The 15,067-nt window shown below is 39.5% G+C and overlaps 1 protein-coding gene across 1 annotated transcript in view; it reads right to left on the bottom strand.

Moving 5' to 3' along the window:
• Window positions 1-3,943: 3,943 nt before the first annotated feature.
• LOC106812878 (cilia- and flagella-associated protein 70-like) overlaps window positions 3,944-15,067 on the bottom strand; it is a 22,133-nt gene continuing 11,009 nt past the window's right edge. Inside the window, exons 2-26 of the mRNA XM_014816875.1 lie at window positions 14,717-14,815; window positions 14,099-14,184; window positions 13,366-13,536; window positions 12,735-12,862; window positions 12,511-12,565; window positions 12,239-12,327; window positions 11,726-11,825; window positions 9,691-9,760; window positions 9,335-9,423; window positions 8,837-8,923; window positions 8,473-8,630; window positions 8,290-8,350; window positions 8,039-8,100; window positions 7,738-7,776; window positions 7,480-7,618; window positions 6,976-7,164; window positions 6,740-6,820; window positions 6,557-6,609; window positions 6,202-6,317; window positions 5,882-6,052; window positions 5,393-5,508; window positions 5,022-5,174; window positions 4,489-4,662; window positions 4,143-4,232; window positions 3,944-3,952 (exon numbers count right to left, since the gene is read on the bottom strand). Coding sequence (XP_014672361.1) covers window positions 3,944-3,952; window positions 4,143-4,232; window positions 4,489-4,662; window positions 5,022-5,174; window positions 5,393-5,508; window positions 5,882-6,052; window positions 6,202-6,317; window positions 6,557-6,609; window positions 6,740-6,820; window positions 6,976-7,164; window positions 7,480-7,618; window positions 7,738-7,776; window positions 8,039-8,100; window positions 8,290-8,350; window positions 8,473-8,630; window positions 8,837-8,923; window positions 9,335-9,423; window positions 9,691-9,760; window positions 11,726-11,825; window positions 12,239-12,327; window positions 12,511-12,565; window positions 12,735-12,862; window positions 13,366-13,536; window positions 14,099-14,184; window positions 14,717-14,815 — 2,585 coding nt within the window. The remainder of the gene's footprint in view (window positions 3,953-4,142; window positions 4,233-4,488; window positions 4,663-5,021; window positions 5,175-5,392; window positions 5,509-5,881; window positions 6,053-6,201; window positions 6,318-6,556; window positions 6,610-6,739; window positions 6,821-6,975; window positions 7,165-7,479; window positions 7,619-7,737; window positions 7,777-8,038; window positions 8,101-8,289; window positions 8,351-8,472; window positions 8,631-8,836; window positions 8,924-9,334; window positions 9,424-9,690; window positions 9,761-11,725; window positions 11,826-12,238; window positions 12,328-12,510; window positions 12,566-12,734; window positions 12,863-13,365; window positions 13,537-14,098; window positions 14,185-14,716; window positions 14,816-15,067) is intronic.

Consider the following 15,067-nt stretch of genomic DNA (forward strand, 5'->3'; position numbering starts at 1 on the left):
TGTTCACAAAAAATAGTTCACGATTGATTTTTCATAACTGTGGAGAAAGCAAACGTTATGTACAAATATTGGTATATGAAATTCCAAATAGCTGCAATAAAAGAAACTGTATTTCTGCACGATTCTGAAAACAATTCTTGCACTGCCACATTGCCGTGGGGCAGGAGTATGATAACCTCTGGTAACCTCTGATCAGCTAAGGTGGTACCACCTATGCAATGGCTAACAGATGGCGGCATACTATATGTATGAAACTAATTGACTCGCCTCCCCCGCTGCCCCCCCGGCAACCCCAATAGATCCAAGCAATTTAGTCTTCAGGAAGGACAACTGCAATTAGAAACGTTCCGTTTATATTAAAGCCAATGGATAGGCCTATATGCTTAATTCACAAATATTGCTATAGGCGACACCTCACTTCATCATTATACCTCTGTATCCCTGATTACCGCATATACTCGCGTCACATAACGCAACCATTTGGCTCAGATTTTAACCCCTGTAATTGCTCTGCGGTTTATTAGAGTGCGCCTACCGTGAGGAGGAATTAACATAGGCGCAATACGTGTTACCCAACCTTCAAAGCTTGAGGATGCTTCGGGGCTTAATGAGGGGGGCGCGCGGCGGTCTATTACAGCGCGCTCATATACGGCTACTGATTCCTTTTATCAATTGAATAGTGAAACCCAAAATACTCAACCCAATGTACAGGGTATGGCGCTGTGATTACTATACACACAGCGCTCAATGCTTACGTCTTGTCACTCAGACAAGCATCAAGTTCGCCACGTACGACGAGACGGGTGCGCATGGACACGATGCGAAATTTAGAAGTCATATACGCGGTGTTGCATGAAAAGAAGTTTTACGATCTGATGCCGAACAGCTCAACTGAGCGCAGTAGAGGCTCAGACCTGGTCACTCGTTGACGCAGTGTGACTGATTATGTGCTCGCATGTGGCAGACTGCGTCATACTCGTTTAGACGCAGTGCTGGAGCTGTTATTTCGTAGCCTGATTCGTGCGAAGGACCTGGTCATATCGTTGACGCAGTCGCGACTGATTATGTCGTGTGATCGTGGCAGACCCTGTGCATATTCGTTTGACGCGTGCGACTGATTAGTGTGACCTGGAATCGTGGCCAGACCTGCGTAATATCTGTTGACGCAGTGCGACTTGTTATTCGTGTGATCCGATGGCAACCCTGGTGGCTCAGATCTCCGTTGAGCAGTGCGCATCCTGATCTATTCGTAGTGATCGTGGCCCAAGACGTCTGGTCATATCCATTGGACGCAAGTGCGCAGCTATTTATTCGTGTTGATCGTGGCTGAGTTACCTGAGTCCATATCGTTGCACGCAGTGCGAGCCTGATGTATTGTGTCAAATTGCCAACATTGAAAAACGAACCCCCCCCCCCAATAGAAAGCTGGCTACGGGCCTGTATACGGTACATAAAGTTTATAAATGATCAAGTATTGCTATAAATATTTGTGATTAAGCATATAGGCCTATCCATTGTGCCTTTAATATAACTGAACGGTGTTCTAATTTGCAGTTTCCTTCCTGTATAGACTAATTTGCTTGGTTTGATTGGGGTTGCCTTCAATTGTGTTATATATATATGCTCATTGCTTAGCCATTGCCATAGGTTACCACCTTTAGCTGATGAGAGGTTACCAGAGGTTATCATATTTAGGGAATTTACATTACCAATATTCTTGTAGCATATGTTTGCTTTTTCTCACAGTATGAAAATCAAATTCGTGTAACTGTTTTTTTTGTGAGAGCATATAATGCACTGTAGTATGTGCATACACATGTACATACACATTGTAAAAACTATACTATGGTTATGCAAAGTGCGAAATTAACGGGAGTCCGGAGTCAAATACTCCCAGATTTACTGTCAGACTCCCTGATTTGACGTATGCAGGAGTCCGCGTGACTCCCTAAAAATTCTGCCATACTACCTAGTTCGTTCCAGAGCACGACCTCGTGGAAATACCATATTTTTTCAGCTAATATCCAAAGAAAATTTGACAGACGTGCAACCGCATGATAAGCACATGCGTTATTGTTAATATCTTTAATTTTGAACCTCACACTGCAGACCTCTCTCTTTTTTAGTTTGTTTTTTCCCGTGTTCAAAAGTTAATTTCTACCCCTGGTTATGCTTTACAGTACAAGATCATGGCGATATTGGACTAGATCAATATAATGTAAGTTGTGATGTTTTTTATTTGAATTCATTTGAATGTATTTCTTGCATATTTTGTTATGATCGGTGTGAAATTAGTTGTGAATATTTCTCGAGTTTTATTAAGAAAGCTTAAAATTATGCATAATAAATTAGAAGTGATGGTAATTAACATATTTTAAATATAATCTGGAGCAAATAAAAACGCATTGTGTTTATTCACTCCTGATCATATGTTTTATATAAGTATATTGAGATCTTTTGTAAATGACAAGGTCTATCAATCAAGGAATGAATTGCTCAATAAAAGGAAGTTTGATTATTTGATATAAATAGAATATAAGGGTTTCTGAAATTATGACTACGTTAGAATTACATTTTCCATTTAGGGTGCTCTAGTACAAGTCCATTTTTAGCTCATCTGACGAAGTCAGATGCAGCTTGTAGAATACTGACTACTTGCGGGTTGCTGAGTAACCGAGTTGACGATCAGCGCCGCTAGCGGCAGGTGCACGCATAGCCGGTGTCTCATTATACAATACTACTAAAATAGTTGCAACTTTACAAAAGTAAAATTAACGTGAAGCATAATGTTAAAAATTGTTACAAAAGATCCTCACTGGATTACGCTTATCGCATTGTATTACTATTATTGTTGTATGATAACAACCTGTTATTCTTGTAGGTATGTTCAACCTAGCAAGTATGAAGAATCGGCCGATGATACTTATTGGTGGGTGACTCCGATGTAGCTCAAGTATGTAATAACATTCAGCATATACCTTTAGTGGGAACGATACCCTTATTAAAATATCATGTTAAAATCCAGAGCATATTGATGCCAAAATGCTCATGGCAAGGCTTCGTCTTTGCGCCGTTAAAGCTATCTTGATTATCTATAGCAGACTGTCATTATATTTGATGTCAGGCGATTTTATATATATCCGAAGTTGCTTAATGTAAATTGTAATCGTGGTGCAATTTGACGGTTAGTTAAAAAAAAATTGGGGTCGTCTCCTCAACATGATCAAGACAGTCAAAATTACATCTCTATACTGTGGTTATGGTTGTGTTGGTGTTTCTGCACTTAATTTCGTAAGGGGATGTTCCAGTCACCACCAGGGGCCGGTATATGGTGCATGGTGAAAAACTGATAATTGGAGGTACTGGTCCAGCAGGAACAGTGCCTCTGAGGAAGCACTGGTCCTGGTCAGTAGGCACTGGTCCAGGATTTCTGTCGTAGCAAAGTGAATGACTCGGGTGTGGGGACGTTTTTATATGGGGGGGATGGTGCAATTTGGTGATGTGCATTCTAAGGTATTCTTAAATATTATATTTTTTACTCGTTTTGATACACCAGGGTTCTCCAAGCTTTTTCATTATAGCATGGCGGGTGCTGCCTTTACGGTCCTAATTGCAAATCGCCGAAGGCGGTTCGCGTGCTAGGGTGGTCCGGGGGCTATGATATTTAGACATTTCCTCCCTATACCTTAAGTTAAGGAGTGAATGTTCCCCCTTCTTTTACATCTCTTGACCTTTGACCTCTGACCCCCAGCTTCGACATCCCAACTCGTTTTGACGATCCCCCCCAACGACCCGAATATCGTGACCGTACGTCGAGCGGTTAAGATTTGTGCCCAACTGTTGACGGACGGACGCACGCACGCACGGACGACCGGACGCACGGACGACCGGAGGACCGGACGGACGGACGATCATGCGATTCTACAAGCTGCATCTGACTACGTCAGATGAGCTAAAAATAGACATCAGAAGCAAGCAGATTCTGATTCTATTTGGTCACAATCATGCCAGTGCATAAAAATACAAACGCAGAAATATTGTAGAAATGGTTGAATTTTAGTAATAAGGAACGTGTCATATGTATGCGTTAGTAGCTATAGTTTCTATCACTTAATTATTAATGGAAGGATCAGGATATTTACCCGGTAGCAAGCTTTCCCCACTCCAAGCCAAGAATAGCATGATGGTGAACTCTTACACGCTAATAGATACGTGTGTTTTGCTGATTCAAACTGAAATAACAACAACATTACAGTTCAGCATGGCTGGTGTTCTACACTCTGGCATGGTGGCTCTCCCTGTCGTTCTCTCTCTCCCTCCGTGCCTCCCCCTCCCCCTCTCTCTCTCTTTCTGTCTACCCCCTCCCTCCCTCTTTCTGTCATCCTCTCCCACCTCTCTTCACATCTCTGAATCTTATATGTACTGCAATTAAGACGAATTTACCTGTTGTGCACGACCCAGCTCATGCACTCTTATATGACCAAGTACCTTGTTCATTGATAAGCAGATGTCTCCTAATTTCATGTAGACGGCATGCAGGTAATGGGAATCTGCGGTGGCTTGTGCAGCAAAGGACAGTGCTCGTTCATAATTCTCTATGGCCTTTGCCATGTCGCCTAACTTCTGCTTGATGTGACCAACCAATGCCCAGAGCTCGGCATTCTGGTCATAACAACAAGTCGATTAATATGGCATATGAGCGCCATCATTTCCATTACAATAGCATAAGAAATAATGTACACATAACCTGCTTCACCTTTGTGAATCAGGGGTTCAAAACCAGTCTTCAGATTAGATGAGATTGCAGTACATCATCTAGATATTATGTAAATCTAAAACAACAACCTTTGACTGTTTAAAAGCCAGTTTCACACTCAGTTGCAGAATAACCTGATAGTTTCGCGTTAATATTTCCTTCCTGTCTTGATTCAATCACAGCCCACACAGTCATCATACTGTCTATCCATCATGGTCAAGTTGTGATCCCAGAGTCAATATGCTATTCAAGTATTATTCCATACCTGAAATTCCTGCTCCAGCGCAGATTGAACAACACTCTCAGCCTCCTTGTAATTGCCTTTCATATAATACAACTTGGCAAGTAGCTTCAGATAGTCGGACGAGTGTCCTAAGTTGCCAGCAACTACCATCTTTGCTAGAGCTCTCTCTGCAAACTACATCCATTTAAAAATCAAGTAAGTGATAATATCAATGAGCATCCAAATAGAGGAGAGCTTAATGCCAATTTTTTGTGTTTTTTTATATAATAAGTGAAACCAGACGTAGGCACAAATATTTCAACACTACCTAATTTGTAATACAAACATGACTATAGAGTATAGACGTAACTACATGTTATACACATAAATATAATTTTACTAAGCACACTCACGGGTAGAACATTAGCATCCAGTAAGAAGTGGGCAGCTTCTAAGAAGATACTCGTCTCTGGTTGTGCAGGCATTGGCAATGCCTTCTTATCAGGTTGGAGATCTGGGCTATCTGCTCCTAAAATAGCCAATATTTACGTATGTTAATAATTGGTTTCACATACTTGACACTAGACTTCAGGATGAGTGAAACTAGTATTCTTATGAAGTAGCGCACATGGAAATTTAATAGATTGCTATGACCAAACCTGCTTAATTTTCTATGGAAACATGATCTGGTCATTTGCAACATGTTTGACCTAATCTCTATAATAACGTATGCACAAGAAATGCTACTTGTCCAGTTACTAGGATCTACTGCTGAAATGTATTGGAATACAGATTAATAGATTGCAATTGGTAGGGTTTCCTTCTTTTAGCTGGGAGCTGTTACCTCTACAGTCTATACACACTTAACGTGTTCTAAGCCAGATTTCTTTATACAATTATACCTTCAACTATGGTAGATACACTGTCCTTGGAAGGCTGAGAGGATAATTTGTCCGGAGTATCATTGCGCGTGCCATTGCTAAGTGCATGTCGACAATCTGAGGTGAGCCGGTTTGCTTCACTGTACGCTCTCTCAAATCCAATGTCATTACCGATGCTTTCATGATACAGTCCTGCAGTCACACAGCGACCAACCCTTCACTACACAGTAATCGATAGATACCTAGTGCACATAGGTAATCAATTTGTCACCTTTATAACAAATACCATTTTCTGTTTTGATTCTATTCACTGATATGTTAAAACAAAGTGAAAAACGTACCGAGAATGGTCCAGGCTAGTACGTTTTGAGGGTCTACAGATATTGCCAGTTCAAAGAACCTTTCTGCAGCTTGATACTTTTCTTGCATAGCATGTACCAAGCCAGTTAGAAGTAAGCTGCAGAGAATTTAAAATACACGTCATGATTAATGAATTTGTGATCCAACACCCCAGCAAGTCTCGAACTGATATGCAGTTACATTGCATAAACTTGATGCAGGGTATACACAAACTGCAGCTACAGATTTAGATACCGCATTAATAAAAACCTTTCTGTACTTTGCTGATGCACTGTGACATTTACATTCAAATGCTCTGGGGGTAAGAGTAACAGAAAAACAGATAGAAGCCGGCACCTTGGAACATTGCTTTGATTGATTTGCAAGCATTCCTTGAAGCATTCTTCAGCCTGTGAATGCAAAAAATTTATACATGTATGTCTAAACATTTTTAGAGGGTTTTATCTTCCGAAAGATACTCGACGTTTAGGTTGATGTGTTGATCATATAAGGCAGCCTCAAACTGAGTGAATCACTGACCTTTGTCATATCACCAGCTAAAAGCCAGAAACTTCCATAGTTCAGCCAGCTTCCTATGTTCGTTTTGTCTCGAGCAATAATCTGTAATGAACATAAAGACATCAGTGATTATCTATCTACTATTAAACCTTCGAAAAATATTACAATTGGTCTGCTGTTGAAATCGTATTGCCACACTGTTTCAAGCTGAATATTGTGTAAAATGAAGAGGCTGGCCACTAAATTCACTCGCCCACCTCAAGGTAATACGTTCCTGCTGCTTCCATATTATTCAACGACTCTGCCTCCTTTGCAAAGTGACGCAGCTGTAGGATGGTGCTCGTGAACTGGGGAACTGGTGCCGCCTCACTTTCTGGCCCGACGACACTGTTAAGGGCATTGTGCATTCGATCCACTAAGTACACGTATAGGTCGCTGAGGAAATTCTGGAAAGAGTCAGAACTTTGAATCAATTACCTGAATTTTCACGCAGTACAATTAAAATACAACCTATCATCTATAGTGATTTTCTTGACCCGACTGTCACATTGGCTGCTGACAACAATTCCGGCCCTATAGTTATAACACACACGTGTAGAATATTCTCTCTATATATATATCTAATTTTATATATATATATATATAGATCACTAGTAGATATATTCCATATGCACACGTTAATGGTGTTACTTTTGGTGCCCCTTAATTTTCTATAAAAGTAAGAAATATATGTCACCACTTCTCCCACAGCAGGAGATTACCTGCATCTCTGCTTTGTCCTTGAAGATTGACACCCTGAAGTACTTCTCCCTCACTATGTTCACTATGACGTACTTGAGCCGCTCTTTGAAGGTGAAGTACTTTCCGCTGGCGTTTAGCTCGTGCATCAGCTTCAGCCTTCTGTAACGCAGATTTCTATAGTATGTTCCGATTATTATAAATGTAAAAATGTGATATGCTAGACATAAAAATGTTAAATTGCAAATTCGAGCATTTCAATTTAGTGAAAAAAATTGTACCTCTGTCCAGTAGAATCCCCACTTTCATTGTCAATCTTTCTGCAAGTAAGATCAATTATAATTTATAACCTATAAAACTTTACGCAGTATAAAATATTTGTTTGTAGATGCATACGTGTGCATGTGTGTCAAACTATTATTTAAAAGTTTATATAAAAATTAATTATGAACATCTTGGTAATTTAAATATATTATTAACATAAAAATGACGTGTTAGCTCTGATTTATGTGATCGCAGATTCACCAGATACACCATATATAGTTATTGTTGGTTTACAAATGAAGCAGCTTATATACTCACCCAATCTCATCAAGTACAATTGTTGCAACCTTGATAATCTCGGCTTGATATGCAGAAACTGCCTACAACGAAACGAATAAACAGGACAGGTGTGGTACATTTATGCATATCTACTTATGTATAAAAATTATATCTTTTATGCAAATCATACTAACTTTATAAACGAATAAACTAGTTTATTTGATAATATTCAAGTTCTTTTATAAGAGTAAAATTTATTTACATAAGATAATTGTATAAATTGGCTTTACCTTCTCAGCACCGTTTTGAACTTTTGGAAATGGTGATCGTGGTTTGATGTAATCGGATACGCTAATAAAAATGAATTAATACACTATTATAATGTCATATAAGGTTGGGAGTTATGAAAATTACATAATTTTATAATATAATCTTATATATATTTATATGTTTTTTTAAATTACAGTTCATACCTTTCTGATAGTTCCTCAACAGTACTCTTTGGCACCAGTGATCTTTCTAACGAAAACTCCATCACGACATATGCATTTGCATCTTCAAACTCCTTGCCTGCCACCTGATTACTTAATGTTGCATCCTCCTCTGGTACTGGAATTTCCATCTTGGAAGCCTAAGGAAATACACGTGGAATGTGGAAGTGCACGTGAGCAAAGATTCATTTTAAGTTTTAATTAAAAACACCATATAAAATGCAGCAGCGATGAACATTTTACAAATTTGATATGCAACAGCTAGAAACATATATAGGGATGACACTGTGATTTGCCAGTGAATATACAGCACAATTTCAATAGGCTTTCAAGTATAGTTTCTTACCCCTCGTTTGGCATCTTTACCTAGTTTCTTTGGGTTAATTGTGGAGCTACTGTTTTTCATTTCGTCTGACATCCCATGACCAATAGCCTATAGGGTTACAATAGAAATAGATACAAGACCTAAACAGTTGTGTTATGCTCTGGTTCATGTTACAATACAAAAACCCTTGCAAATTGGTGTAGCGTTCCAATGTTTAGTTTACTTAATAAATATCTCCTACTTAATAACACCAGGGTTCTCCAAGCTTTTTCATTATAGCATGGCAGGTGCTGCCTTTACGGTCCTAGTTGCAAATCGCCGAAGGCGGTTTGCACGCTAGGGGGGTCCGGGGGCTATGATATTTAGAGTGGCGGGTGCATTTTAGGATGGCGGGGCTCGACGATATAGCCTGGCGCGTATAAGTGCTCTTGGAGAACCCTGAACACCGCTATGTACTTCTGCATAACTGTCAAAACCAATGCAATACGTGAACATGCAACTTGATATGATGTGACTTACGGGCATAGCAAGTGGTGCACGCTTGGTCTTTTCACAGCAGGCAGATTCACTGTAAGGATGTATCCTGAACGCCCCTCTAACTTTGTTTACTATGAATAAACAAAGGTCATACTAGTTGTCAGAATTCACAATGGGATATTTCATACTATGGGTTCTTTTAAGACCAGTGCAAAATTTGCTTGCCACAATACACTATCCATAATAAATTCTGTCATAATGTGTTTAATACAATGGCAATGAATTATCCAACTCGTAATAATATCAAAAAAGCATTTATTTGCCATCAATTCTTAACCATATGGTATAATCACGTGTGATATGCTTCATTAATACTAAGACATTGTCACAAATCATACCGCCAGGATATAGAAGAGGTGAAAGGTTCACGTAGATTAGTCCATGATACATACTTTGATCTTCATTCTCCTTGAAAAGAAAAAATATATTTGAGCTTCTGAGAATTCAAGTTGGCTGGTTTATAAATATATATATAAACCAGCATGTGGATTGTTGAGTGCACAATGTATAAGAATGAAATTGCATATTATCAGAAGTATTTGTGACATTGTGTGAATTGCACATTACATCCCAAGCGTCATTCAAATTAAAATCCAGATGAGACGGGATACTAGAGAAGCGTTGCCGAAAGGAGGTATTAATCCGAAGCGCTAAGCGCAGATCTTGAGCGCAGTTCCGCGGCCAGGCGCACGCGACCGCGGGAACGTCTTACGACAGTATGCAGCGCTGGCAGCTATGGATCCGTGCGCTGAATGCATTGGCCGGCGCACGGATCCATAGCTGCCAGCGAACAGTCCGCAATTTTAGTGGAGGACACAGAGGGTAGACATTTGGGACGTGAACAGTGTTCACTTGTTATAAAAACATAATGTCTCTGTTCGTAACCGAGCTGTGTGACGCGAAATCACAGAAAGACTGACGAAATTCTCGCGTTCGCGAACCTTGCCCAGTAATGGAAATGGCTGCAAGGACAAAGGCTATATAGACTGGGTCTTGCTCCCACCTCGATTACCCATCGAGTGACTAAGCTAAGCCGAGAACACGTAGCAATACATGCACAAACGCGCACAAACACATACATCGCAATACATCGTATTATATGTTAGGACTCTAGGCTATAGGGAGTAAAAATAACCTGTATATAAATATAATTGGAACATTCAGGGTTTATTCATTTCTGTATTACATGAGCCATTATGAATTATTGGGTTAATTTACGGTCCCAGTACACTTACTAACCTTAGGCTTAGCTATCAGTCTATGGATCAGTATACAGCAACTGCCGTACACTACAACTACTTGCAAGTACAACTTCCCGTCACTATGATAGTAATGTAAATAACCCGACAAGACTGTACATATCAGTGTATGACTGCAAGTCTGCACTGCAAGATCAAGGCTGCACTGCAAGATCATAGATTCGACATAACACGGCTACCGACCTTGCTAGGGTTAGAATACTAGGGTGTATTGACGTTAGTCACACAGCCTGGTCGGGTTAAGATTCGACATAACACGGCTACCCACCGACCACCGCCCGGTATGTAAACAAATTTGTAAAGCTGCATCTACGCTTGTTACATACTTATTTATAGTCGTTAGTCTGCCCATAACAAAATTCGACTTTCCTTTTAATTAGATGACCTTCCGATGAAAAAAATTCCAGTTGTGGCTCGTCATTATTTAACGAATCAAACGACGAACAATAACAAACTTTTCCATGGTTATAACATAGACGCCATGCTATCAATCCATGTGCATATAGACTGGTACCCGGTCGACAGTTCCACACGCTACACTACGTGAGTACGTGAGTACGTGGGTGTTGTACGTGAGTCTAGCCGTCAGGCCAGAAATAAGCGGTTAGCGCCGGCGGCCCGTGCTGCACAGGAAACGAGGCTATATGCTTATATAGACTGGTACCCGGTCAACAGTTCCACACGCTACACTACGTGAGTGTAGCGATATGCCGGAGTAAAGGTGGCGAACGGGTACCAGTCTACTATGCCTATAGCCTCGGCGTTCGTTGCGCCGTCTATCGCACGCCATATGTACTACACTCATCAACAGAAACAAACAAAGAAGAAAGTGCAAATCCGTTTTTTACAGCAAAACGAGCGCGCCGAGTCGCCAAAAAAGTTATAAGAGCATTTCAAGCAAATCTCAAGCTACATGGGTAGTGAAATCCGTCGTCCAATCGCCAGAACTGCTCAACTCAACGATTATATGGCTTTGGCGTATACCAGGGCCCCGTTGAAGTAAATTCAGATAGTGCAGCGATGTCGTGAAAGCTTGCCGCTAGGCGGCGTTTGCGCGCTTCGCGCGGATATCCGGCTGCAGACTGTCTAGCATACAATATTTATATCAACGAACCTTTTTGACTTTAGCAGTACTGGTTGCATTTAGTGAAGCCTTCAGCGCTCTGGTAATTTCTACAGGCCAAAACCGCCCTTTAGATATCTTTGCCTGAAAACTATCAAATACGTAAAATTTCTTAATTTTGGAAATTTAATTATTACATTTAACATCAATCACTAGTAATAAAACAATCTTAATTCAACGTTATAAAATAAACTTTATAGAAAAATTTATAGAAATTAGTGTTGTAAAAAATCTAGCATTCATTTATGTCAGCTTCAATGCAAAAGATGAAAACTGTTTATTTACTAGTATGTTATAATATGGCTCTCATTATCAATTCAGCAGAACAGATCTGATACACAAATGCACTAGATTTAAAAAATCAAAACTGTTCACATATACATCAATTAAATTTGTATCAAGAAATCAAAGATGATTATATATAAGTGCCATATTTCTAAGTGCTGGTGCTATTCCATGTGCGTTGCTTAATAAGAGCTACATTATTCAAATCGACTATTGCACCTGGATGCAGCATCCTCGTCTAGGTAGCACCTCCTTAACATGTTCCACGTCACCCGGGGTCTCTCTGCTGCCTTCCGAAAGACTGCACCCTACACACGGTGGCACAGACAACACCAATTAGCTAGGTTATAATCTATAACCGAATGACGTTTCGTTTGCGTGCGACTCAAAGCCTACATTCCAATATTCAGTGAAGAGCATGGTGAACCATATTGAGAAAGAATTTAATATATTGCTCAGCCAGAAGAAAAAACGTTTGACACTTAAATTACCTCTTCTCCTTTAAAGTCGACCAAATCGCACTCACGTATTTCGGCTGGCAAGAGTCTGAAATATCAAGTAACCATTAGTTTATTTAATCATATTACTAAATGCTAGTGAGAATCTTGTTAAAAAATGATTGACATAAAATGCAACATTAGATTCCATTATAATTAATGTGCGCAATGCAATGACATCCCCTGAGTATAAACAACTAGTAGTGCCTCGTCTCTACCTGTCATGAATAGCTTTGGGATTACCCAGGTCCACACTGCTGCAACACCAGTGCAGTTGTCTGCTGTCTGCCACATTCTCAGAGGAAGAATACAGCACACCTCCTGGCAACGCGATCCCCTGCTCCTTCTGAAATTCCACACTGAATTCAGATAACGCACATTCCCATTATGTTTAACAAAAATCTTTCATACTCAGTATTTGATACTTGCTAATTAGTATTAAATTTTCCTATTACTTATAAAGATGATTAAAAGTTACTGATTTTTTTATTTCAATGCGTATTTTGCCCTGCCTTTATAGTGCGTATAATTTACAATGATCTGTTCACAGCTATTTTTTATGCATTAATCACAAGATCTATATATGCAGCCAAACATCCACTAATGTAGGTACACTAAATTGCTTCATATGTTCTACAAGTTAAACTAATTAAGAACAGTAAGAATACCACATTTCTCTTTCCCAAAAGTAATAAGCATGGCCTGTAATTCCAACAGTAAATTGGTTCAAATGAGGATTGTTTGTGTCACTTAATTATTATAATATACGAATAAATTATTATTGGTCCTGATAAACTGCCCGTATATGTGAGGGAATACATACTACATAAGGAAGTGAAGGTCACAAACCTCTGCACTTGTTGGAACAGGAAGAGAAATAATGTAGGTTAGGTTTTGGTCAGGTGACCATGTAGCCGGCATCGAGTAACACGATTCTAGCGTGACACTGAGAATGTTGCAATTAACATGCTCCTTGGTAAGTGGTGAGCGTCTCACTGAAACTGTAACATCCACCTCGGGCTGAAATAGAAACAGGTTCAGATCCTAAATGGTTCTTCAGCCAGGTGATTAGCAAAACGGTGTGCAATGGTGATTAATATAGTACAGTCGAGTGAAGGTGAGCTTTTTGCACAAGGCTTAGCAAAGCAGAAATTTTGCTAACCATTAAGTAGTTCTATGGGTTATAATAAAATCATCTGAAATCTTGTGGTAATTACAAGAAATACCGTAAGAAATATTGGCACGTACATAACATAGGAGAATGTATTCGCCATACTGACAAAAAATACCACGTGGGTTTAAGGACTACACTAATGAAGTCAACTGAGTCTACTAATGCAATAAACGTACTGTTAGTGTTATATGGGTGTTATATCCAGGATCCAACTAATTACACTGTAGATTGGATTGTGGTAATCATAAGAGTGGATTAGCTATAACAATTTAGTTATAATTTCAACATTAGTGGTTAGCACAGACTGGTCTTCCTTGGCAAATACAAATCTAGTCTAAAATGTTGATAAGAAGTCCAGGACTGTGCACATTATAAATATGGAAAAAAAATTCCAGCTTTATAACCTACCTTACTATGTTGGTTATTTTCTAATGTACTTTCGTCGGAGCCATTAACTGCCAGCAGGGTTTTACATAAGCTCAGTGTAGATTCCCCTAAAACACAATTCAGCACATGAACTATAAAATAATGATTAATTAATGTCAAGACTTGTATAAACAAGCTTTCTCATGCATCTAGAGGCACAGTGGCGCACCACCACTGAACTTCCATTAAATTTAACATCGCCGTTGTGAAAATGTTCAGGACTGTATTTTCCCGCTGTTGTCAAAACAGTGTCAACCCAAAAATGAATAGATCACCACGTGCTTAGAACTGGAATATTTAGATTGCCATGTGCGTTTATTGAGTCATGTGACGCGGGGTCTACACTTTTCCGTTGACGGAACTACGCATTTGAATCCATCATGCGCATTTTTTCCCCAAACTGGCCATTATCTCCCTTGTCTAATTTTCTCTCAGAAGAAACCCTGTATAAGAGCTCATAACATACTGTGATTAACAAGCCTGCTTGTTTAGTCTATCTTGTGTGTGCAACTCCATATTATATTGTAACTATTTATCTGTTAGAGGGAACATGACTCCCACAACGCTTCCAAATTAATATAAGTATATATATATATATACCTTGTAGAAGAGGCAACAAGTCTATGGTACAATAGTAGAGTGAAGTTATCTTCTCTTCTTTTTGTTTCTTTTCTTTTGGGAAAGACTCCAACACGGTAACTAAACATAAACGCAACGCTGTAGCTATATGCCCGGCAGCCGGGCACGGTCTTCGATTTCCTAAATTCCCGGCAGTTCCTAACCCTAACCCCAGGGCTCGAATTAAGCGACGAGAAGGGCAAGGCAATTTTTTTAGGGCATGTGAGAAATCGCCTTGAATTTTCTCTAAAATAGAAAGGCACCAAGGCACTTTTGTAAAATAAAAGAAAACTCATAACAAATTAGTACATCAACACCGTCTTGCTTTTAATG

Source organism: Priapulus caudatus, unplaced genomic scaffold (assembly GCF_000485595.1).
Source record: "Priapulus caudatus unplaced genomic scaffold, Priapulus_caudatus-5.0.1 Scaffold696, whole genome shotgun sequence".
NCBI lineage: Eukaryota > Metazoa > Priapulida > Priapulimorpha > Priapulimorphida > Priapulidae > Priapulus > Priapulus caudatus.